At 40.2% G+C, this 25911-nt stretch overlaps 1 protein-coding gene across 3 annotated transcripts; it reads left to right on the forward strand.

Moving 5' to 3' along the window:
• Positions 1-750: 750 nt before the first annotated feature.
• Positions 751-25577, forward strand: LOC133505995 (interleukin enhancer-binding factor 3-like). Of its 3 annotated transcripts, none has more exons than XM_061829642.1 (20): positions 751-877; positions 1228-1345; positions 1506-1617; positions 3091-3278; positions 3366-3534; positions 3754-3892; positions 5791-5882; positions 6245-6340; positions 8816-8927; positions 9002-9099; positions 12873-12981; positions 13048-13185; positions 16115-16305; positions 16371-16478; positions 16615-16746; positions 16831-16980; positions 19610-19730; positions 19840-19878; positions 24344-24700; positions 24808-25577. In XM_061829642.1, exons 2-20 carry the CDS (start codon positions 1248-1250, stop codon positions 24915-24917), a joined length of 2559 nt encoding a protein of 852 aa, XP_061685626.1. In that variant the 5' UTR covers positions 751-877; positions 1228-1247; the 3' UTR covers positions 24918-25577. The 3 variants fall into 3 exon arrangements, with proteins under 3 accessions (XP_061685626.1, XP_061685627.1, XP_061685628.1); XM_061829644.1 differs by having other exon boundaries at positions 773-921; XM_061829643.1 differs by lacking the exon at positions 19840-19878 and having other exon boundaries at positions 752-877.
• Positions 25578-25911: the final 334 nt, after the last annotated feature.

Genomic DNA, 25911 nt, shown 5'->3' on the forward strand with positions numbered 1-25911 from the left:
TATTTCAAATATTATTCTGGTACGGTTGATATGAACCCACGTGTTGATTATTTTAGTCTATTCTCTACTCAATAGAACCCTGCTTATTTCTGCTGTCATAAAGGCAGGACTACTCTGGTCATTTTTAGTCCGAAATGGCGGAGACGCAACCACTGTTCTGCCTTGGAGTGATACAGTACTTGTCTTTTTTTTTTTTTTTTCGACGATTTGACTCGCTATTTGTTCTTTCAACACTCCCATAGGATACCATTGCAAACTGTCCAAAACAAAAGTACATTTTTGTGTTTGTGTGACGTTTCGTGACAGAATCAAAGGGAATTTGAATCCACGCTGATGTACACAAAATTATCTGTTATCATCACGAACAATTTGTTGGAAATATCTTCTGTCCTTTGTCAGAGTACTCCTGCTATCCTCATTACACTGTTTCAGACGAGTTTTTAGGATTACCACATAGTTTCTGGGCAGAAATCGTCCTGCTCACTAGTGCGCTATGATTGGCTGCTGTATACGGGTAGAACACGCCCCATATCTTCTGGACAAAAAAAGTGACCTGCTCCCACTAAATTTTACCCACCCTAATCCCAACCTGAACACATGCTAAACCGCTTTAATCCCAAACCCTAACCCAAAACACAACCATAACAACCTTTGTTTTTATTTCGTGCAAATGTGATCCATGTTTAGAATGGTTCTCTCGTTACATTTTACGAAGTGGGAGCCAATCACATGGGGCGAGATGTGACCTGCCAGGAAACTACGTGTGAATGCTTAAAAAAAAAAAACGGGATTTATCCGGCACGGTTTGTGACGTCTAATATCCGCGACACGTCATCAATACCAACGACAAAAAGAAAGCGACATTTCCGTCAAAAAGGTTGATACAGTATTATAAACATTTTTTTTCCTTTTGTGGTAAAGGTAAGCAGTTTACACACACAAATGACGTTCCAATTATTTCAGAAAGGTGCTAATCCTGTAATGATAAAGTGTTATATTTTAAAGCAATTTAACCAAGATAGCCGTGATCACAATTAGCTAGCTAACTAGCAACGGTAGTGCTACACACCGACGCTAACCTAGCCGTTTTCGACATATAACGTTTGTGTTAAGTTAGTATTTCTTTAATTAAATCAACACGTACGGAGCTATTGACGGTTACAGAACAATTATACTGCCAAACAATTACTGCGTCTGGATTAAAATAGGGCGAGTTTCCCAACACAGGTGATATCGTCGATTTAAGCATGGCTAGATGGGACGAGCACCAGGCTTATGATGAGCTTCTGCACTGGGACAACCTCATCCAACAAGGCCACCGGTTACGCCCGCATGAATTTGACAGGTAAAAATGAATTTTATAAATGATTTGGTTGTTTTATACATATATATTTGCAAAAGGAGCACTGTGATGAAGTGTTTTTCACGTGGATTGTTAACGATGTGACTCATTTTAATAAAATGTGTTCAGATTCTCGTCTGATGTGTGCGACAATACTTTGCAGATATGAGGATCTCCGTTACTGGTACGACTGCCGGTGCTACGAGGAGGAGCTGAGACATTACCATGACTACATTTCAACGATGGAGACAGCTGTCGATAATCAATATGATAAGGTTCTTCAGTTTCCTATCACCTCAAAAACCTAATGACCCAAAACTTCGATTTTTAGATATTAATTCTGATTCCTCAAATGTGTTAATTTCTATAAATGCATAATAAAAATGCCCCTTAGGTTGTTTATTTAGTGCATGTAGCTTGTTTTAGTCCACTTCCTAAAATCTACTAATATTCGACTACCCAATTCTATGATAACTTTGTGTGATTCAGGGGTATAAATATTGTTGGCCTAACATAAATAAACCCAGTGGTGGGCTATTGTCAAATTTCACAAAACTGGCCACTGATCATCCATCACTCAATTTTCTACATGACTTCTCCTGTTCAGGGACGCTTGTCTATCCCAGCTCACTTAGAGTGAAAGCTGAGCTACATTCTGCACTGGTTTCCAGTCAGTCAGTGGGCATTTGAAGAGCATTTTGAATGGGAATTGATCCCTTCTCTGGTGCACAAAAATAAACTTAAGCATGACAGTACAGTGGTACCTCTACTTACGAAATTAATCCTTTCCAGAAGTTGTTTCATAATGTGAATGTTTTGGGTTTTTTTTTAAGTAGAAGCGCATTTTACATGTAAATAGCATAATCCGTTCCAAGCCCCAACCCTCCGTCAACCTGGCCCAAAATAAGCATTCGAAGTACATTATGTAAGGAATAATAAAAAATTATGTTCATTTACCTATGACGATGTGAAGAGAAGGCATCATGGGGATCGGAGGAGTAGGAAAACTTTTGACAGCCGAGAGAAAACGAACGTACGCACGCACACAACTTAATTGCACTAATGGGCACATGGAGAAGAAAGGTGAATTAATTGGTAAAAAACACAAATGAAAGAGTTGTACTGTTCCATTGTGTATTAGGTTTTGGCAGTGCTAGCATGATTCAGTGACAGTCGAGTGTCCAAGGGACTAAAAAAAGCATTGTGAGAAAAGATTGATGTCCCTCCTAACCAATTGGATGCCAGGAAGGTGATATGGTGATTAGCAAATGGGAGAGCACCTCTGGCACCAGACAAATCAAGACACAGGAAGTGCACCATGGGTAAAGATTGACATCCCTCTTAGCCAGTGGGATGCCAGGAATATGCTCTGGCGAAAGCCAATGGGATAATAGCTCTATCACGTCACCGAACCCAAGATACAAGATGTTTACGTTCGGTGGAATTTAGTGAATTCAGTGCCCATTTTTTCCTTTCGTATCCTGAATTTCCTTTGTAACTAGAGACAATATTTTTCCACGGAGGCTTTTCGTAACCTGAACTTTTTGTTACTAGAGACGTTCGTAAGTAGAGGTACCACTGTACTTGTGACTGCTCTGTATTGGGTCATTTGCTTCTTGTTCTGAGGCAGCTGGTTTTGGCTGCTGGGAAAGTTTTTTTGAAAAGGGACTAACCAACTGATATAGTGGTTATTTGACAATAGATAATTAATTTGTGATTCTTTTTCCATGTCCCCCACAAAACTAAAGGTTGGTCCACCCAGCCAGATACACTCGGGGCCAAATGATCGTCGTGTGATGGCCAAACACTCCGAAATTTATCCCTCTGCAGATGAGCTAGAGGCGGTACAGACAATTGTCTCCCATGTGGAGTGTGCACTTAAGGTTGTATCTGATAAAATGGATTCCGAGACTAAAGGAACTCAAGAGGCCAAAAGGTAAGTTACCCCAATGTTGTATTTCCAATTAGTTCACTTTAGTATTAATTCCATGCTCTCTCAAATCCCCCTTTCATTTGTTGAAAGCGCTAATGCACAAAACCGTATCATGCATGGCATCATGAGGGTGGGCCTGCTGGCCAAGGGACTCCTGCTCAAGGGAGACATGAACCTGGAACTGGTGCTGCTTTGTTTCAACAAGCCAACCATCACGATGCTTAACCAAGTGGCTGAGAGTCTAAGGGCCCAGTTAGAGGTACAATTGCAACAAAAAGAAATATCTTTTTGATTGCATTTAAAATAATAATATGCATTCTACAATTAATGACAATGATGCACAGACAGGTGTTTTCCTCTGTCATCCCAAGTTTTTAGAAAGAAAATATTAGCCCTCTACAGTAGATATTATTAGTATTTAGCAAAATACCTGTATTCATATAGCCATGGCCTCAGGTGTTCTTCCTCTTTGCAACAGATTGAGTCAGCTGGGTTGTACACAGTGGACCCTTGTCCAAAGGATGCAGCCATTATAGTGGAAAGCACCAAAGCGCCGGCCCTAACGCTCACCCTCCATCTCACGTCACCCCAAGTCAGGGTGGAGGCCCAAGAAGAAGGTGAGTGCACAAGATGCCCTACCATAGGTCTGATGTGTGTGCGTGCATCCCGGATTGTTGCACTGACCTGGCGATCCAAGTTGTTAATGTATCACATGTTGTAGATGTTGATGACAATGCCTCAGTTCGTTAAAAAAAAGTTATGCTTAAAAGTAAGTCTTCCCACTTGCGCCCACGTGCAGCAAAACTGATCACCAAAAAAACACTTCTATTCGTAGTAGAACGTCAGCTATGTGAAGCATTTGTTTTCGAAGTTTTATATTCTGTTGAGTTCTTTGGATGGGTCTGAAAGCATAGATTTAAACCTCGCACAAGAATGTTTTACTCCTGGTGCAGTTTAACACAATGAGAAGCACTGTGACTTGTTCATTTAAATAAATATAATATGAATAAGTATATATATAATATATGAATATAATAAATTATGAGCAGTTGCTTTGTTTGCTCCTGATGCTTCATAGACCGTTGTTTTACCTCTAGATTCTACAGATTTTATGGTCCCTGAAGTGCAATGGCAGTGAACCTGATCAGTACCTCATGTCTATCTGGCCAATTATGCGGTCCAAACCCAATTTTGCTCGAGACTTTCGATGTTTCTGTAGCCGTGTGAACACAACTGTGGTAACACAGATTACAAATTGGCAACCAACTGCACAAGAAAAAGATAAGCAAATCAACGACGATATGTCATCAATTTCTCATGGGATCGGTTTTCATAGTAACCAAAAATTTGTCTGTGTCGTTGCCCATGTGAAGTAATGTTATTGCTTTACATTTTAGATCAAAAGTAATGTTAATGATTTACACGAAAGAAAAAGATAGTTTTTCAAAAGACATGGAAACTTCTGCAACATTTTTGTATCAAACCCCACAATTCTTTCAATGTACATTGACAAAGAAATGGTGGATTTCCAGTGAGTTGCATCTTCTATGCCCATGCAGTTCTAGTTTCACAAAGAAATATATTTTAGTAAAGGAGCTTTGTCCCCAGCTGGCTCTATGATCTTTTTGTTTTTATAATATTAGTCCAGGGACCTTGTTTTTGTGTCCTATGTCAGTGACGCACAAAAATTTGTATGGAAGACAGTAAGTACAATCAGTCTGCGTTTTAAGATCAACAGCTATGGCACAGAACTCTGTCACGGTGCTGGAAGGCCTAAGCACACCGTGTATTGAGAGCAAGAGCAATGGATAACACAAAAATATTCTACAAACAGTAGAAGTACTGCAATAAAAATCCGTAGTATAGTGGGACCCCGAAGCACGAACAGTGATATAGCGGAGGATTATTTTTTCTGTATTCCATGGTGTTATATTACAATGTCTTATTGCTCCTTGGCCGGTACTCATTGTTCCCATGAGATGGGCATCTCGGGATTCACATTGTCTCACGTGCAAAATGATCTATGCTACTGTAGTCATTGACCTATAATGTGTATACCATAGAAGGAAGTGTTCAAAATATGTTCTGTCATCAGTTTTGCTGCAGAGTAGAGCAGACGTGGACGTTTTCCTTGTGCTTCATCACTGATTGACTTGCAGTTTGTCAAGTTTTTATTTTTTAGGACAGCTGGACCTTTGACCAACTGGACATGCTGTCTCAGGATGGGGGGAAAGCAACCCACCCGAGCCACTGAGCTGAGGGAAAGGGGGTCTTGTTTAGAATTTTACACATTAAACCATGTGCCACGTGCAATTAAATAGATGTCAGGAGGGCACAATTACAATGGCAATGCTATGATAAATGACCATTTCACTCAAAGATGTGCTTATGGCTATTAGACCTCCTCTCCCTGCTGCTCCTGGTTTGTGGAAGGCTGCTGCTCCCTGAGCTGCAAGACAGAACCAACCCCCTTGGTCAAACTGTACCTTTTCTTCTTACTCCACCTCGTCAATAGAATCGCGAACAGACAACGATCTGCCGGATGTTCTGGACAGACAGAAATGCCTAAGTTCCTTGGCGTCTCTCCGCCACGCCAAGTGGTTCCAGGTTTGCATTCACGTCATTATTTGTACGTAACGTTCAACTGTATCTTTGAATGCCTTTGATTTTCTCTCCCTAAGGAGAAAAACAAACATTTTAAGTGTCAGTTGCTGAAGTCGATCATCTTTAACGTGTCGCTTTGACTAGTTGGAGTCATGAGCAGGGATCTGCTCCCTCATACCAAATTACAAACCTAGATGTTCCTTTTTGATCACAACTGTCAACCATCTAAACCTTAACAGTCGTTGATTTTCCAAATATGTTCTTGCCTCTCTGTGCTTTGCTGTGTCTTTGGAAAAAATTAGTAAATTGAAGAGTGGAGGTGTTGTAGCTCAATTTTAAGTCAACTACCTTATTTGTGTCTCTAGGCCAAAGTCAATAACCTAAAGTCTGCCGTTGTTGTGATCCGGGTCTTGAGGGATTTGTGTATTCGTGTTCCTACCTGGGCACCGCTTTCGGGATGGGTAAGCAAATCTTTGAATATATAACGCAGTGTTAAGGTGAAGTATTCACAGATTGACTTTTTTTTTCTCAATACTTTTGTTACATTTGTTATGTCTTTTTTCATCTGAAATTTATTTGATGGATCTTCATACATGGTCTTGGTTTTTGAATGAAATGAGAATTACATGTATTTAAAAAAAACTGGCTCATACATATTACTGGTGTCTGGCGCAAGGTTCATCAACACTTAAGAGTGGACAATACACTGGTACTTCTAATTACAAAATTAATCCTTTCCGGAAGTCGTTTTGTAACGTGACTCTTTCATAAGTAGAAGCACATTTTACATGTAAATAGCGTAATCCGTTCCAAGACCCCCGCACCGCCAAAAGTAAGCATTCAAAGTACATAATGTGAAGAGCAATTTTAAAATTACGTTTATTTACCTTTGGCGTTCGGTGACTATGGGAAGAGAACTGTGAGTGACAAGCAAAAGGCATCGTGCGATATGGTGGAGGAGAAGGGCAAACTTTGACAGCCGAGAGAAAACATATGTACGCACACAACTTAATTACACTAAAAGTTCTTGGGCCCCATGGTGACGAAAGATGAGTAAACTTGCAAAAACACAAACATAAAGTTGTACTTTTCCAATGTGTGTGAGCTTGTGGCAGCATGATTTGGTGACAGTCGAGTGTCCAAGGGAATCAAAAAGCATAATGGGTAAAGATTGACGTCCCTCCTAATCATTGGGATGCCAGGAAGATGCTATGGCAATAGCCAATGGGAGAGCAGCTCTATGGCGCCACACACACCAAGATACAGGAAGTGCATCATGGGTAAAGACTGACGTCCTTCCTAGTCAATCTGATGCCAGGAAGATGCTATGGCGATAGCCAACGGGAGAAGAGCTCTATTCTGCCACATAAACCAAGATATCGGAGGTGCATCATGGTTAAAGAGTGACATCCCTCCTCGCCAATGGAATGCCAGAAGGATACTCTGGCGGGAGCTAATGAGAGGGCAGCTCTATGGCGCCACACAAACAAGATACAGGATGTTTAAAACTAGTTAGGGGCAATGTTGTTTAGCAGTTCAAGTCAGGATTGTTTGAAAAGGAAAAAGATAAAGCTTAATCTTTAATGGGCACCATGATCACCATTAAATCCATCATAATAAATGGTATCAATATGGCATTACCACAAATCCGTCAGGTGAATGCTGCCCAAAACACTTATGGACCAGGCAAGGAGGACAATCAAAGAGTCAGCATAGATGACAAAGCTCCAGAGTTCCACAGCAGAAGTTGTAGTGTCTGTCAATAGTACCACAATCAAGGCCTCTTTATACGCCCGCGGGCAACAACGCCCGCTTTGTATCATCTAACTTATGCATTGTACTGTGCAACACCTCTGTGTATGTATATTTGTGGCGTATCCGTAAAAAAAAGTTGCTGTGCAGAGATAGCTGCAGAGATTAACTCTCATGACATCAGGACATCTGTGGTCATGAAGTCCTTGTGCTAGACCACCTCAAGAGCGTCATAGGTGCCCAGCGGGACCCACTGCAGTTTCCCTCTAAAGCTAACAGGTCTTTGGATGATGCCGTCAACATGGGTCTACACTTCATCCTTGAAAATCTTGACAGTGAAGGAACCTATGCAAGGATCCTGTTCGTGGACTTCAACTCTGTGTTTAACATCTCTGAGCTCCTCTACTCCAAACTTCTCCACCGCAAAAATTTTATGACTTAACTGCCAGAGGGAAAAAACAGTTTGAATACCTGCTAGTTTTGCCTTTCATTGCTTGATAACGCTTACCCAACGGAAGGAAATGGAAGAGCTGGTGGTCAGGATGTGGAGGGTCCGACAGGATCCTGCCCGCTCTGGACCTAGTTCGAGTGGCGTGCAAGTCTTCAAGGGTGCCAACAATCTGTTCAGCGGTTCTGATGGTCCATTGGTCACGCTTCCTCAGAAGTAGCACGAAGTACATCCTTTGCTAGGCTTTTTTGAGGATCTAATCAATACTCTTGAATCTAATTATTGGCAACTTGTACTTTTGCAGCCTGTAAAATGTTACTCTGACCTCACTGAGCCTGATTTAAACCATTAACTGACACCCCACTTGTTTACTGTAAAACAAAGCACACAACAAAAATAATTACCCTCATTTTATATTTAAATACAACTCACACCATTTTTGTAATTGCCACTTCAATGCTGTCAATAGAAAACTGCTGACATGCTAGCTAATAGCAGGATTTGCTCACAGGAGGGATTTACCTTTTTAAATAATGAATATTAATACTTAAACGTCAAAGAGTCAGGTTATATAATAATCACTGTGTGTTTTGTGAGCGCGCGTGTGTATGCATGTATTACGATAAACATCAAACTTGTCTGATCAAATTAATTCCAGAATTCTCTTAACAGTGTCTAAGTTTTCAGCATTAGTAGTGGTGTTTGCATTGTGGTCCTGTGCTCTGTTCCTGCACAGCCTCTTGAATTGCTTGCAGAGAAAGCCATCAGTACATATGAGAGGCCACTGGGCCCAGGCGAGGCTTTCCGCAGGGTTCTTGAGTGTCTTGCCTCTGGAATCCTCTTGGCTGGTAATCCTTGAAATTCTTTTGGCATCACTAAAATGGAATCAACTATGCTAATTTGACTTTCCATTTGTGCTAAGATGGTCCTGGAATTAAAGATCCCTGTGAGAAGGAACCTGTTGATGTCCTTGGAAGTCTCACCCAGCAGCAGCGTGAAGACACAACTCAGAGTGCTCAGGTAAAATGAGGCTGGATGTTGTGGTTGGCAATAGAAAAGCACAAGTGTACAGTCCCCTTCAAAGGTATTGGAATGGCGAGGTAAATTGGTTTGTTTTTGTTGTATACTGAGAACATTTGGGTTTCAGATCAAAAAATGAATGAGACACTTCAGAAATACTATTTTCCACACTCTGTGGTCCACTGAAAAGCCTTTACGATCATTTTCTCAAAATTCGACCGAGTGTCTTATCCTGTGTGGCCTGTGTGCACAATGAGTTTCAACATCTCTACGCAGCGTACACTGTCCGCGATAAAAACAATCAGACAACATTGTAATATGTACACTACGTACGCTTACCTCTGCCATGCCTCCGGTTGTTATACTACCAGTATGCTGCAAAACGTATGGCTATTAGTTACCCAGTTCTAAATGGTAATTGAGCATTCGCGAAAGAATTCAACATCAATGAATCTATGGTTCGGAACAAGAAAACGAACTGCACCAAGCTAAGATGAAACAGTTTTCATAGGAACAAAACCAAGTGGCCGCAGTGAGAAGACTACAGGGAGTCCTTGGTCTACAACTAAGATCTGTTCCTACAGTTATGACTTAACTCAAATTTCGACTTAAGTCGGAGTTCACCGTTAAAATAAAAATTTATGATGACCACTAGGATTGCCTTCAGCATTCCTGTGACCATCGTGAGGATAATCAGCTCAGAAAATTGATGGGTTTTGGTCCTTCATATAAAAAAGAAAATACATTAAAATAAAAAATATAAGATGCTTCACTTACCATTTGGGAAGCGAGGCTGGGATGACGAAGAATGGAGGGAGGCTGTGCTTAGCTATTGTTAAAAAAGCAAGGTCAGGTAGCCCTTGCTCGCAGTAAATTCCTCCTGTGTCCTTGCCTTTCTCTTTGGAAGTTGCGAAAATACGCCGTGCCTTTTCTCTGAATGAACATTAGACTGATATTAAGCCATGTTGATTCTGATCCTCGATCCATAACGTAAGTAATCTTTGCATCTCAGCAACGATCACTTATTTTTCTTCACAAAAAAAGTTGCTCTGTGATCGCTGCATTCCTCATAGGGACGTAACCCTTCACGTGCGGTAAAGTACGGGCTTTGTCCTGAATAATAATCACCAAGGTCGTCCGGCTGAAGTCGTCTTTGTCCGTCATGTCCATTGGTGTTAATCCTTTTTCTGATTTTTTTTTTTTTTTTTTTGTTTTTTTTTGTTTTTTTTTGGTTTTGTTTTTTTGTTTTTGTTTTTTTCCCCCAATATTAAGCTTCATTTCCATGGTCATTGCTTGTCTTTCGGCGGGACCAGTATTGCTAAAAGAAAAAAAGCTTTCATCTTTAGGGGCATAATGTGTAAAAAGGCGGGCGAACAGGGCAAATAAACTCCCAGCACAGAAACTCAGATAAGCAATATGCATGAGCTAAGCAGGAAAAACTATGGTGCTGGGGACATAATGCCGGACAAGACTCAGGCCTTGTAAAGTCGAAACATTGTAGGTCGAGAACGTTTTAACCAGAGAACCTCCCTGTAATTTGGAACAATTAATTATTGAACAAAAAACAGCCGGAAGAATCGTCTCTACACTCACCATTTAACATAAGGCACGATAGCACAAGACACAAAGATCAAATGTCTCAGAGGCGGTCTGTCTTTCATTTTATGAAAAGGTGTAATCTGTCCATCCGCACAAGAACTGTGGTGGGGCAACTACCAAAGGATTGCAAAGATTGATTTGAAAAAAATCTGTATTGTTCGGCCGTGATGGTTTGGATACCACACCACAGGTTCCATCCAGGTGTCTCTGCAGACATTAAAGTGGTCAGCAATCCTCCTGGAGTACTTCCTCTCAGCTTCTCTGACGCCACGTGACAGGTTGGCTTTAGCTGTCCTGAGGCACACCTTGTCCCAGTTCTAAAGGCAGCATTCCGGGCCTTCAGGAGCCTGTGAACTTACCCAGTCAACAATCGCTTCTGATTATCGGTGATAGAGGTTGGGAGTTAATTGATGGCACTCCGGGGGTTGAATTTAAAGCCACACCTCAAACGCTGTTTCCTTGTGTGAAATCATAGGAAAATTGAAAAATAAGACAGGAAAATAGAGAGAATTGTGGATCTCCACAAGTCTGCCTCGTTCTTGGGTGTATTTTCCAGATTCCCGAAGGTGCCACATTCATTTGTTCTGTTATATCAAGGTATAAACATAATGGAAATGTTCACCCATCACCCCACTCAGGATGGAGTGATCGATCCTTGCTGTGGCCTGAATTATACAAATCAAATCCAGAACAAAAGCTAAAGAACTTGTGAATCTCATAAGTGATTATCCCCAGTTCTGCATCGACATGGGTTGAAACAAAACCATTACGCCTAAAGAAACAAAAAAATCAGATAACAGTTTGCAAAAAGACACTGAGACAAAGATCTTCTGTAGACATTTGCTCTAGTCTGATGAAACCAAAGTGGAGCTGTTTGGCCATAATGATGTTACATCAGGAGTTAAAAAAGTGGAAGCTTATTGACTAAGAACACCATACCAACTGTGAACAACTGTGTATTGCTACAGCTGGAGCTGGAGGTCTTCATAAAATAGATGGTCTCATGAAGAAAGAACATTACATAGAGATATTGGCGCAACATCTGAAGACATCAGCCAGGAAGCTAAAACACTTAGTGATTAACTCTTAAATGACAGCAATATTAGGGACTATGTCACAACACTGAACGAACTAACTTCAAATTCAGAAATGGCCCATAAAACCAGGAAAATATTGCAGTTAATATAGACCTGGCTCAAATTGAAGGCCAGAACTAAAAAGCAAAGAAATTAGTCAAAATAATATTTTAATATTGTGGACCTCACCGCTTGAGCAGTGTAAATGTTTTTCTGCCTTATTGTACGCTTCAGTCTTCCAGATTGCTCAATTTAAAAAAAAAAAAAAAATCTCTGCAGTGGCCTGTGAGAACCCCCACCCCAGACCTCCCATGCAATGTTTTTTTTTTTTTCATGCCTATGGTGTTTGCATGGCTGACAAGAAATGCACAGGCCATAGCAAAAGATTCATACCACTCAGCAGTAAAAAGAAACTGAAAGGCCAGATTGGCTTTTGCAAATAACTACAGATTAGCCACGTCTACAAGACAAGACAAGATTAACCTTTTCCATAGTGACAAAAGCCAAAGTATGGCAAAAGACAGGATCTGCTTTTGATACCAAACACAAGGTAATGTCATGGCTTGTGCTTGCATGGCTCAATAGTCTTTATTGTCGTAACTCATGATGGGAACAGCAGAATGAATTCTAAAGTCCACAAAACTGTTTTGTGTAGCAGTTTATAGAAAAATGCATCCAAACTAATCGGGAAATGCGTATTCATGTAATAAGATAATGACTCGAAACACATTTCCAACACAACAAAGGACTTCTCAAGGGAGGAAAAAGTGGATAGTCTTCAACCAGCCAAGTCAGTGACAGGACCTTAACCCAACAGGGCATCCATTTTATCTCCTGGAAAGGAGACTCCTGTGAGAACACCCCCCCACCCCCCCCCCACCCCCCCAAGAGGGCTTCAAGCAAAAGGAGGACTGTCTTGATTAGTATAACATCTGGATTTGAATACCATGAAATAGAAGCTGGAATTCTGATCATTTCTCAAATCCTTTTATCTGAAGCCGAAATTTCTTCTGTACACAACAAAAACAGGAAGTGATTTTTGCAGTTCCAATAATTTTGGAGGGGACTCTTATTTTCCAATTTTTTTTCTTTCTATAGTTGGCATTAAGACTGTGTGCCTTTGGGATGATGTACAAAGTTTTGGGGATTGAAGCTAAACCAGGCAGGCCTTGGAAAAATCTAGGAGCCAATGCAAGAATCTTCCCAGGTATTTTTTTTTTTTTTTAAATTAAGTCTGTTTTATCTCATTTTAAATGGTTTCTATTCAAAACAGCCCAAGTGGACCTGGATAGACCCACTCCACCGACTAAAAGATCCTACACTGAAATGGCAACAGGAAAGGATGGGTCATCATTAAACAGCAAACAGAGGAAGTTCCTCAAATTCCAGAAGCGGTTTCCTCGGAAATCATGTAATATTTGATCCACGTGTTCTTCTTGCACATTCGCACAAGATATCTTTTTAAAATGTGTTCACTACTTACAGGGCTCAACAGAACGCTGAAAAAGAAAGCATCACTCATTTGGTTAAAAAAATGTTACAGAACCTCTATTTTGTGACAGTAATCACCGAATGTTCACTTGTTACATACGTAATGTGCATTGTTCTGGTTAAGAGGGGGAAATTCACCATCTTACACTACCAGCGCATCCACATTGAACAGCTTGTTGATGTACGCGATTTTATCACGCACTTCAGCTCCAAGACTCGGAGGTGATAGTTTTTTAATCTGGTGTCAATGCATAGTAAGTCACTACAGGGAGTCCTCGGTTTTCGAATGAAAGCCATTCATACGCTGGCAACGTAACCTGAATTTCTGCGTAAGTCTGATTTCACCGTTGAAGTCAAAATTTACGATGACAGCTGTAATTGGCTCCAGCACTCCCGCAACCCACATGAGGATAAGCGACTCAGAAAATCTGGGTGTGGGTACTTCATTTAAAAAAAAAAAAAATAAATAAAATAAAGTAAAATGCTGTGGTAATGATTACTGCGAGACGTGGAAGGTGAAGAATGAGGGGAGACTACTTAGCTATTGCTAAGGAAGCATGTGCAGCTAGCCCTCCTGCAGTACAGTAAACAACAGTAAATTGATCAGCATCCTTGCCTTTCCGCTCTTTCAAAGTTGGAAAATAGACCGTGCCTTTTCCCTTAATGAACATTAGGCTAGTAAGCCTACGTTGATTCTGATCCTCAAACCATAAGGTAAGTAGTTTTTCCATCTCTGCAACGATCAAAGAATGTTGCTATATCTTTTTTTTTTTTTTCTTCACGAAAAAAGTTGCTTCATGACCACTGTATCCCTCATAGTACGTGCAATAAAATACGGGCTTTTTCCTTGATAATCGCCATGGTTGACCGACTGAAGTCGAAGTCTACTGATGTTCATCGGTGTTACTCTTTCTCCAATCTTTTTATGATGTCAAACTTCTGTTCCATGGTAATCTGTTTTCTTTTGGCCAGACAAGCATCGCGAAAAAAAAAACACTTTTCTTCTTTTGGGCCATAATTTGTATATAGGTAGGTGAAAAAATAAATATATTCCCGACACACGAACACCGATAAACAATCAGCATTAGCTAAAAAGAAACTATGGTGCTGGGGACAAAATGGCGGCGGAGACGTGAGTGCCCTAAATTCAAAATGTGATAGATGAAGGACGTAACTCGAGGACTCCCTGTAATTGGCTCAATGGTAGCAAAAGAGTCACACTTTTTTCCATGCGTCTTAATGTGCGACTGTGGGAGGACAAGATGATTGGAGACAATGTCAAAGCTATGCTAGTTGCTATGGTATGGTCACCTGCAGTCGCAAAACATCGAAATGGATTTAGCGATACAGTACACTTGTCACACACAGTGGACCAAAAAGTGTTCAGTCAGCCACCAATTGTACAGGTTCTCCTTCTTGAAAAGATGCCTGAAATTTTCATCATGGGTATACCTCACCCCTGAGAGAGGGGGGGGGATCCTGAAAAATGACAGATTTTTAAATAATTTATTAGCAAGGTGGAAAGTGTTTGGTCAATAACAAAAGTTAATCGAAATGCTTTGTCATATACCCTTTTGCGGTGATAGTCTTTAAATGTTTTCTGTAAGTCTTCAGAGTTTTCACACATTGTTTCTAGTATTTTAGCCTATACCTCCATGCATCCTCTAGAGCAGTGATGTTTTGTCACCGTTCAACACAGACTTTCAACTCACTCCAAAAATCTATGGGGTAGATCTCAACCTGAGACTGACTAGGCCACACCGGGACCTTGAAATGCTTCTTACAAAGCCCAGTTGCCCAGGCTGTGTGCTGTGTGTTTGGGATCATTGTTGTCGTGAAAGACTTAGCCACGTTTCATCATGTTATGCCCTTTCTGATCCAAGGAGGTTTTCACAGAAAATCTCACAATACATGGGCCCAGTTATTCCTTCCGTTACACATTCGTCCTGGTGCCTTTGCAGAAAAACAAAGCATGATGCTTGCACCCCTATGTTGTTCTTTGAATGCAACTGCATTCTTTATTCTCCAAACACAAAAGTTGAGTTTTTACCAAAATTTTATTTAGGTTTCATCTGACCATTTGACATCCTCCCAATCCTCTGAATTATCCAGAATCTCCAAATTTCAGATGAGCCTAGACATGCTTTTCCCATTTTGTCTCTCACAGGTGGGGTATTTATAATGAAAATTACGGGACTTACATAATTGGTGGCTGACAAATTTCTCCCTCCATTGTAGGTTTGTGTGGAACAGTGTTTTTGCCGGAATAATCAAGTTTTGCTCAATAAAATAACAGCTCTATTAATACATTTGGAGATATAAAAGCCGCTTCTCAACTGGAAATTAGTATGTCACTTTACAATATGAGCAGACTTTACTTCTTCCTTTTAGCAGCAATTGGGGATATAGGATATATGTTAAGTAGCAAGCAAGAGAAGAGTACATTGCACCAATTACAAACCCAAACCATTTGTCCATATGTTCTTTTTCTTTGCAAAACAGTGCTGAATTTTGATTTTTGTTTGACGTGACCTGGTTAAGATGTAATATTTTTTTGTTTCCATGATTGAAGACAAAAATTTGCAAAGGCAAAATGAGCCTTCAAGACAGACATTTTTGATGGCATATACAAATTTAGGCTGCAACTGTCATCCCACATTACAAGATTATTGTAATAGGAACATTAAAATGACAAATACTGAAGCCATAATTAATGATTATGGATATAACTGTCCCATGGTACTGTTCTTGATGAAAGTTTAAAAAGAGACAAAATTACACAAATTTAATTACTTTTTTTTATAATTAGATTAAAAGCTCTCTTTTTGACAAATAACTGCTTCTTCTAGTGACAGATGATTTGACCATGAACGCTGTGATGCGTCTGAACCAGTACCGGCCAGGCCTGGAGTACCGCCTCACATCTCAGACGGGTCCAGTTCATGAGCCAGTCTTCACCATGGCTGTAGATGTAAATGGGAAAACGTATGAGTCCACAGGGCCTTCAAAACGAACAGCCAAGCTTAATGTAGCCACCAAGGCAAGTTTATTTAGTCAAGAATTTAAAGGCAGATCCCACAAGCTAAACTGATTTGTCTTTCATAGGTTTTGCAAGATCTTGGTCTTCCAACAGGCTCAGACAGTAAGTCTGAGTCCAAACCTGAGGACGGCCAAGAAGTAACATCTTCAAGCACTTCTGCTGCATCAGAAGATGTATGTTGGAGCTCTGCCTCCCCAGTACTCTTTTCAAAATATGTTAAGGAAAACCAAAGCAATATCATTTACCACACCTGAATTAAAGGCTTTCGCTCATATATGTAAATTTGCTATTCAACTGTTAAATAAACAGAGTGCTCAGGGCCCTATCTTGACCAAGAATGGAAAGAACCCTGTCATGGAGCTGAATGAGAAAAGACGTAGTCTGAAATATGAACTATCTGCCGAGACGGGCGGCTCTCATGAGAAGTGCTTCGTCATGGAGGTGACCTAATGGAATCTTACACACAATCCACGCTGATGCTTAAAAAGCTGTCAATGGCGTTTCATACCTGTCTCTGTATGCCAGGTGGAGGTTGATGGACAAAAGTTCAAAGGGAGGGGGTCTAACAAAAAGGAGGCAAAGGCCTACGCTGCTCTTGCTGCACTGGATAAACTCTTCCCAGAGACCCCACTCATGCCCAAGAGGACGTCAAAGAAGCTCACTTACACTGACATGGTAAGAAGTAACAATACATCCTCGAGCAGAGTAGAAATTGAAATTCCCTTTCAAAGGGAAAAAAAAGAATTGAATTATGTAAACAAATCGCTCAGAAGAGAAATAATACCTGTGGTTTCAAAATATTGTTAGAATTTGTTGTAATGACATTTCATGTATTGACATTTCTAAGTGATAGCAAAACGAAAAAAAATCCCAACATATGAAAAAGGACCATAATTTTTCGTGTATTATGCGTACTCTTGTATCATATGCACCCCCAAAGTTGACCTGAAATTTTTGGAAAACCCTTCTAAGTACGGTGGGTATGGTGAGTATTCAGACCCCCTTTTACCTTTGTTGTAGAAATTTGCTAGTCATGTTTTTCTCTCATGTACACAAAGTACCCCATATTGACGGGGAAAAAGATTATTTTTCAGATGTATTACAAAAGAAAAACTGAAAAATCACACAGCCATAAGTATCTCGACCCTTTGCTGCGCCACCCATATATTTAACCTAACTATCCATTTCTTCTGATCATCCTTGAGATGGTTCTACATCTTCATTGGAGTCCCTCTGTGTTTGATTATACTTGTTGGAGGAAGGAAAAGCTTCACTTCTATCTATATAAGACTTTACAGCTCACAGTGCATGTCAGAGCAAATGAGAATCATGAGCTCAAAGGAACTACCCGAAGAACTCGGACAGAATTGTGGTAAGGTACAGATCTTACCACGTTTACAAAAATGTTTTTGCTGCACTTAAGGTTCCTAAAAGAACAGTGGCCTCTGTAATCTTTAAATGGAAGACCTTAGGGGTAACCAGAACAACACCTAGAGTTGGCTGTCTTGCCAAAGAGAACAATGGAGGGAGAAGAGCCTTTATGTGAGGGGTAAAGACGAACCCAAAGATCACTGTGACTGAGCTCCAGAAATGCAGTCGGGAGATGGGGGAAAGTTCTAGAAAGTCAATAATCACTGCAGCCCTGCCCCAGTTGGAGTGGCCTGATGGAAGCTTCTCAGTCCAAGACAATGCATGAAATTCACCTTGAGTTTGCTGAAAAAACACACACCTGAAGGACTCTTAAGATGGTGAGAAATAAGATTCTCTGGTCTGATGACACCAAGATAGAACTTTCTGACCTTAATTCTAAGCGGTATGTGTGAAAGAAAACCAAGCACTGCTCGTCTATGTCCAAACAGTCCCAACAGTGAAGCATAGTAGGTGCCATCGTGCTATGGGGGTGTTTTTCAGCTGTAGTGACAGGACGACTCATTGCAATTGAAGGAAAGAGGAATATGACCAAGTATATGGATATGATGGACGAAAACCATCTTCAGAGTGATGAGGCCCTCAAACTCGGCTAAAGATTCACCTTCTAAAAAGACGACCTCCTCAACACACAGCTAAAATAAAGGAGTACTTTCAGAACAACTCTGACTATTCTTGAATGGCCCTGGAGAGACCTGAAAATGTCTGTCCATCAACCTAACAGAACTGGAGAGGATCTAAATGGAGGAATGGCAGAGGATCCCCAAATTCAGGTGTGGAAAAATTGTTTCATCATTCCCAAAAAGACTTCTGGCTGTATAAGCTCAAAAGTGTGTTTCTACTAAATACTGACCAGCTGGCTGTGTAATTTGTTTTTCTCTTTTAATAAATCTGTAAAAATTTCACAGATTTTTTTTCTGTCAATATATGTGAGCTTTGTGTACATTAATGAAAAAATAGAACTTAAATTATCATTTAAAATGGTAGCAACATAAGAATGAAAAATTTAAGCGGCTCATCTGTGCAACGAGAAAAGGGAGTTAACCCAGAGGAGGACAACCTCACCCCAGGAGAAGACGTCTCCCCTGCGTCTCCTTACCACGGTCAGGTGTCCGTAGCAGGAAAAGTTAAAACATGGTATTTTCACAAAACTTGCATGCGTTTTGAATGATAATGGCTTGAAGTTTTCCAGTCGCAAGGTGATCTTTGGAGAAAATCTCAATTTCATTCTCAAATTGTCAGTGAAAAAATGCACAGTTAAACAAAAAATACATGGATGATCATTAGACATGTTTATCAGAATGGTAGCGCTCGTATTTTTTGTTGACCGCAACAGCTAGCCACTCTCCCTTTTGTGTCAGACATTTTCATCAATTTCATAGCTTCAAATCTTCATTTCTGCTCACTTTACCTTGACATCGAGCTGGAATTTTCAAAAGAGACTAAACGTCACAGAGACAAGTTACTTTGAACATTGCATGGAACAGAAAGCCATACAATGAAGGGGTATTTATAAAAAAAAATGCCTGTGACGTCGCTAAAATCATTTGTCCTGAGAACAAAATATATGCGTATATGCAGTCAGTGGAATTAAAGTTTAGGCTTCACCTTTTTCATAACCATGACGAGGTGCGCGGTGGCATGTTCGAACGAAAGTATACAGTTTTTTCATAACCTCTAGATGGCGGCATACATTGATAAAATGTGAAGCCCCCCCCCATTTCCTCTACCTATGTATAATGCGCACTATTGACTTTTTGACTGTTTTTCCGGGTGAAAAATTGCACATTATATACAAGAAATTACGATAAGTTAAATTGTGACCAAATATAGATGTGCATTGGTGTTCAATCATCAGGGGTTTTGCTTTCTACAGCACATCCCAGGCTTCGGCACTATTCGTGGAATCCCTTCAGATTCCGGAGCACCCGACTGGGGTGCTGGCAGAGGTCGAGGGAGAGGCAGAGGCTTTTCTTCAGGACCCGTATACAACAAAAGTAAGGAATTCTATCCACTTTGAAAAAAAAAAAAAAGAAAGAAAAAGAAAAACTACATAGCTCGTGAGTAAAGTGACTGATGGTGAAATTATTCCCTTTATTTTAAAAGCCAACTACAGTTATGAGAGCAACTCCAGTAAAGGTTATCGTAAGTATCTCTTACCCACTTTCCTTATTTTGTACCACTCAAGGTAATATTCTTACACCATTGCTGTGCAAACTCAGTCTGTGACATCCTGTCAAATTTAAAAACACATCACTAAATAACTCTAGCATTACATCTTGGTGTTCTACAGAATCATGTCACGACGTTGCGTGACGTGCTGCATACATAGTCTTTGAGCACAACAATCCAGCATTTGTTTCTATTCCCTTGTTCAACTATCAATGCATTCTTTGTGAAAGATGTCACCCTATGACTGCATTTGTTTTCTCTACTAGCTACTGCAAAAAAATCAGATACAGTAAAGCCTCGGTTCTCGACCAAAATCCGTTTCAGAAAACTGTTCGAGAAGTGATTTTTTTTTTTTTTTTTTTCCCAAAAACCGAATCAATGTTTCCCATTACAATGAATTGGAAAAAGAAACGATGCGTTCCAAGCCCAATAAATTTTCAATATTTTTTAAACTTTTCCTGATAATAAACTGCATAGTAAAAATACATGTATAGTTTAAATACTTTATATAATAAAATAATTTAATAAATATATTTATTTTTTGCCGAAAATGTATGTTTCAGTAGTAGAGTAGGCTGAGCTGGGAGTGCGTTGCTGTATCGGTAGCGACTCGGCCCCCAGACTTATGAACTTTAATTTATTAACAACAGTGCAGAATAACTTTAAACAAGCAATAATGAGGGGGGAAATACCATTCTTTTTTAGTTTTACAAAAAGTAACACACAAAAACATTCGTAACTTGAGTTGACAAATAAAACAGAAATGCTTCAACTATTAAATGTCATGGAGGGGTGACTCTCCCCCTTTTCACAAAGAACGAATCTGTCATTTCTTTCTGCCATCTTTTAAGCACTTTTCTGAAGTGGCTCACCACAACATCATTAAAATTTTGCAGTGTTGTGCTACATTCAGCTATATTGGGGAGATGAAGTTATGGATTTCGTTCCATTTGGGACAGATCGCTTGGATGTCAGCACTTGGGACATCCATCTTGCCTTCAGCCTCATCGGACGACACCTCCTCCAACGTCGTCTTCAGATTCGTATTCAGCTATCAATTCTTTCTTAAAGTCGACAGTTTTCCGCAGCGCTTTCCTTTTTTCAACACCAGCAGCCTCCACCTGCCTTCTTTGGAGCCATGATTGGGGTTAATAGTCCTCGATAAGAAGAAAAACAACAGTCACTTCCAGCACACGTCTGTGTACAGAGGCTGTGTTATACAGAATAACAAAAGTGCGCTGGTTCCATCGCACGCGTTATGTCATTTCTGTTTTTTTTTTTTTCGGGTGGCGTTCGAATTGACTAACAAAGCGCGTTGTGGGTGGGTCAGCTGCGTGCACCATGCGCATTGTTATTTCTGGGTTTTTTCAGGAGCATGGAAATTCACAACAAAGCGTTTCATTGGTCAGCTGTTCTGGCCGTGCAGTTATTTATGGGTTTATTCGGCGGCGTTCGAGTACCATTTTCATTCAAAAACATAAGCAAAAAAAAAAAAATCTACATTTTCGTTCAAAAACCGATTTGTTCGAAAACGGGGACGTTCAAGAACGGAGGCTGTACTGTACTAAGTTCTAGTATTTTAGTGCATGTAACGTGGACTGTAGTGTGACAAGCTGATACAATGAGCAATGCTAATGGATTGTGATAATTTACATTGTTGTTGGACCTGAACTTTACACTCTCAATATTATACTATACATTCTCCACTCTTGCAGTGGGATGTTGTTTTCTTCCCTCCTACTGACCACTCTCCTTTTAAAAAAAAAAAAAACGACAAACTTATCTACCCTAAAGGCAGATGACTGGAAGTACATAGCCACTGGTTCTCCTCCTTTGTTCATTTGGGCGCCTCATTCTGATTTGACACATTTATTGCAGTGTGGTTTTCGGATTCTCCAGATGTATTATGTTTAAGTGGAAAACCATCTGAAGTGATTAGTCTTGTCTGGTTTGAAGCTTGTTTACAGCGATTTGGTTCTCTGGTCTTAATCAAAAGAGGTTTGTGTGGGAAAGAATTAAATGTGAAGACATAACTGCTTTTTTGACATGCACACATTTCATGACGTTATCACTAGGACAATGTCAGTGTATTTGTGTCCGTGTGTTGGGGTAGGCTGCACAACTTGGTAAGTTGTTGAGAGGAGTGTTTTCAAAATAGCAGTGTGGCATTCAGTGAGGTCATCGATTTTCTGAAAAACAGCTGTGACTCAGGTGGCCCCTATTTAAGGATGAAGCCTGAGGGGAATGCAACGTTCAACACATTGAGAAGAACAGCGTACTTTGATTAAGACGTCTATTGGAGAGGGGAAACCTTATAAAGAGGTGCAAAAAAATATAGGCTGTTCAACTAAAATGATCTCTAATGCCTTTAAATGGAGAGCAAAACCAGAGAAACGTGGCCGAACACAGAAGACAACCATGACAATGGATCGCAGAGTAACCAGAATGGCAAAGGCTCAGCCAATGATCAGTTCCAGGATGATCAAAGACAGTATGGAGTTACTTGGAAGTACTGTGACAGTGAGAAGATGTCCGTGTGAAGCTAATCCATTTACAAGAATCCCCACCAAAGTCCCTCTGTTTAAAAAAATAAATAAATAAATGAGAAAGGCATGTGCAGAAGAGGCTAAACAACTTGACAAAGAACACATTAACTGGCCAAAAGGGAAATGGAGGAACATTTTGTGGACCGATGAGAGTAAAATTGTTCTTTTTGGGTCCAGGAGCGGCAGATAGTTTGTGAGACGACCCCCAAACGCTGAATTCAAGCGACAGTATACAATGAAGACAGTAAAACATGGTTGTGCAAGCATCATGATATGGGCATGTTTCTCCTACTATGGTGTTGGGCCTATTTATCGCATCACAGGGATCATGGATCGATTTGCATATGTCAAAATACTTGAAGAGATCATGTTACGTTATGTCGAACAGAACATGCCTTTTGAAATGGGTGTTTCAACAAGACAATGACCCTCTTGGTTCCAAAGCAACAAAGTTAATGACCAGCCCATTCCCCAGACCTTAATCCAGTTGAGAACTTGGGTGGTGACATCAAAAATGCTGTTTCTGATGCAAAATCAAGAAATTTAAATGAATTATGGACTGTCGTTAAGGAATCTCTGAGAGAAATAACAGTTGAAAGGTGCCACAAATTGGATGACTCCATGCCACACACGAAGAAAAAAAGTAACAATTAAAAAAAAAACTGTCAGACAACTAAATATTAGTTTTGTAATTCAAAGGGTTGGAAAATCCTAGAAAAAAAAGTTTGTACAAAATACATTTGAGTTTATAAAGTCTGTAGCAGACTTTTTTTTTTTTTTTTTAAACAACCCTTTCAACAAATTGCCCAGTTGCACAGCCTTAAGAGTGTCTATGTCATGAACGCTGGCTCTTGTTGGTTTTGTGAGAATCTACAGCAGATACTGGTAACTTGTTTTGACATGTAGCAATACAAAATATACTGAAAACATGGATTAATCTGGTTAGACATATTGGACTTCTATTATTTTGAACACTATGTTTTACCACCTTGTCAATGGAAGACTTGTAAGTGTGACAGTTCTTGGATTACATATTTATCCCGCTATCTTTTTTTTTTTTTTATTGGTTCTTTATGTATTTTCGTTAGCTGAGAGCCACGTCACCATCTTGGTGTGCACCAGCATTTATTTAATAGCATTCACAGTTCACACTTGAGCAACCAAACCACAGTTTTGAAAACATGGCATCAGAGTTCTTTTGAACCCAACCAAATCTGTAATGTGTCAACGCACCCAGTTGAGGACATGTGCAATGTTACATGGAGAGATTGTGCACAATAGTGTCTTGATAAACTAATTCATTTAGTTCTGGGCCTGAGTTTGTCTACTTATGTCAAATAAATTCTCCCCATCGAAATTAATTGAAATGCCATTAATCCGTCCCAGCCTCCCCAAAAAGTTTTTTTTTTTAAATGGAGAAATAGCACTGCATCATAAAACATTTAAAAATGTGAGAATGTAAAGAAATTGTTTGTATAATGTGTAACTAAACCGAGGGCCACACAGAGAAAGTGAGAGAGACTTGTAAGGGCATTGGCTAGTCAGTGACATAAGGAGTGCCAACTGGCTCGGGTCGGCCGTTGGAGGTGGTTAGATTGTGGGGATCTTCTTCAAGCACCTTGAAAGTGTTTTTTTTTTTTTTTTTTGGTCCCTTTCAATAAACAGCTGAACATGCATCAAAGCGACTCTCTCCTTTTTCACTTAATCTAAGTGGAAACATGTGTGACCCTGATACATAATTCAGGTTTTAACTTTGAATTCAAAGCAAAAAAAAAAAGTTGACCAAGTGATAACTGTAAAAACTGGTGAATCCTCACTTGCAAGTCAACGTAGCACTGTATCTGAAACACTGGTACCTAGTCTTCAAAATATGACTCCTTGCTTTCTTTCAGATAAACTGTATGGGAACAATGGAGCCGGGACGACAGTTGCCACCAAAAGTTCTGCCACTGTTGATTCTAGCACCACAGGAGGCACTACTGGCTATGGCACCTTTTACCCAGAGACCAGTATCACCACATTCTCCTCTCCACCCGTCTCCAGTACCAGCACAAGCACAGCAACAAGTTACAAGTCGATGCCGCCGCCTGCTGACCAACAGAGTCCCTACAGTTATGGCTACGGCGAAGAGAAGAAGAAGATGCTCACTCAAGGCACGACTGAGGTTTCAGCGCAGGGAGGCAACTATTCCATTTACAGCACCACTTACCCCAGCACAGCTCTGGGGAACCAAATGTATAATAGTTATGGTGAGTAAAAGGCTAGCAAGAGCTATATTTTATGATTTAGTCTTTCAGTACCTTGTAATTTATATGCGTAAATGATTCCAACATATTAATTTCATGTCCCTGCACAGGTTGGTCAAACCAGTCAAATTGGAGCAGTCAGCAGGGCTATGGCTCCTACCAGCCCTATGGAGGACAAACCCAGACCTCGTATCCCGGAACCAGTGGCACAAATTATTAATCATGCTCACGTACAGCCTTTCTCCGCTCACTGGGCCACAGGAATTCAGTGTTCACACTTGATGAGGATCCCAGCACACCACTTGTGAAGAGAAAAATGTTTAAATGTCTCTCATACTGGAATGTTGTTTTGTTCACCACATGTTTGCGTTTGTTACATCTTGTTCCCGGAAATGTTTTAAAATATAGATAAACTGTTCTGTATGCCCGTCATAGTTTTGATTTAAAGCTGTATTATAGCTATAAGCTTGTTCCGCATGAATATGTCCAGCTGAGGTTTTGAGTTACTGTCAGAAACTGTATGAAGCATTCGCTTAATAAATAACTTTCATTTTAAACCAAACTTGCTGCTCATCAGTAGGATTGTAAAGTGTCATTAGAGTGAACCTATTCTGATTCTGTTGTCCAGTCAGGGCTGTGTGGCTTTGAGGTCTATTTTGTGTTTTCACCTTCACCTTAAAATGTTAACCTGAACTTGTTAATGCCAAACATATCTCCCCATGAGAGCGCCTGGAAGTATTATGCAACTTCTGCACGCTGTACTAACATGTCACAATGTTACATGATGTACGTGGCCTATATGTCAAGGCATGTTAGTAAAATATTGGGAGATTCTAAAGTCCACTAGGAAAGCAAAAATAAAAAACATCCTCAATTGCAAGTTCTTATTGTGATGGCAATCCTTAAACTGGACTTTACTCATCCTCAAGTTGGAAGTATAGTTAGTTTTGGAGCATGTGACCAATGTTTGTCTGCCGTGTTGGCGGTTTAGATTGGGAGGGTTTTCTTTGCAAACAGTCAATAAGCACCGGAACAGAACGATGCGTCGACATCCAACATGGTGACTCATGCGGTCGCAGGACCATTGAATGTTAGAGCTGTTTTTATGGAGCTCAGGACATGATTTTACCTCAGAGACTGGCAATAGTTCATAACTCTGCACAGGCTATGTTCTCAACACAACTGAATGTGTCAAAACAATGAGGATTAAACAG

This window comes from Syngnathoides biaculeatus, chromosome 9 (genome assembly GCF_019802595.1).
Source record: "Syngnathoides biaculeatus isolate LvHL_M chromosome 9, ASM1980259v1, whole genome shotgun sequence".
Lineage (NCBI taxonomy): Eukaryota > Metazoa > Chordata > Actinopteri > Syngnathiformes > Syngnathidae > Syngnathoides > Syngnathoides biaculeatus.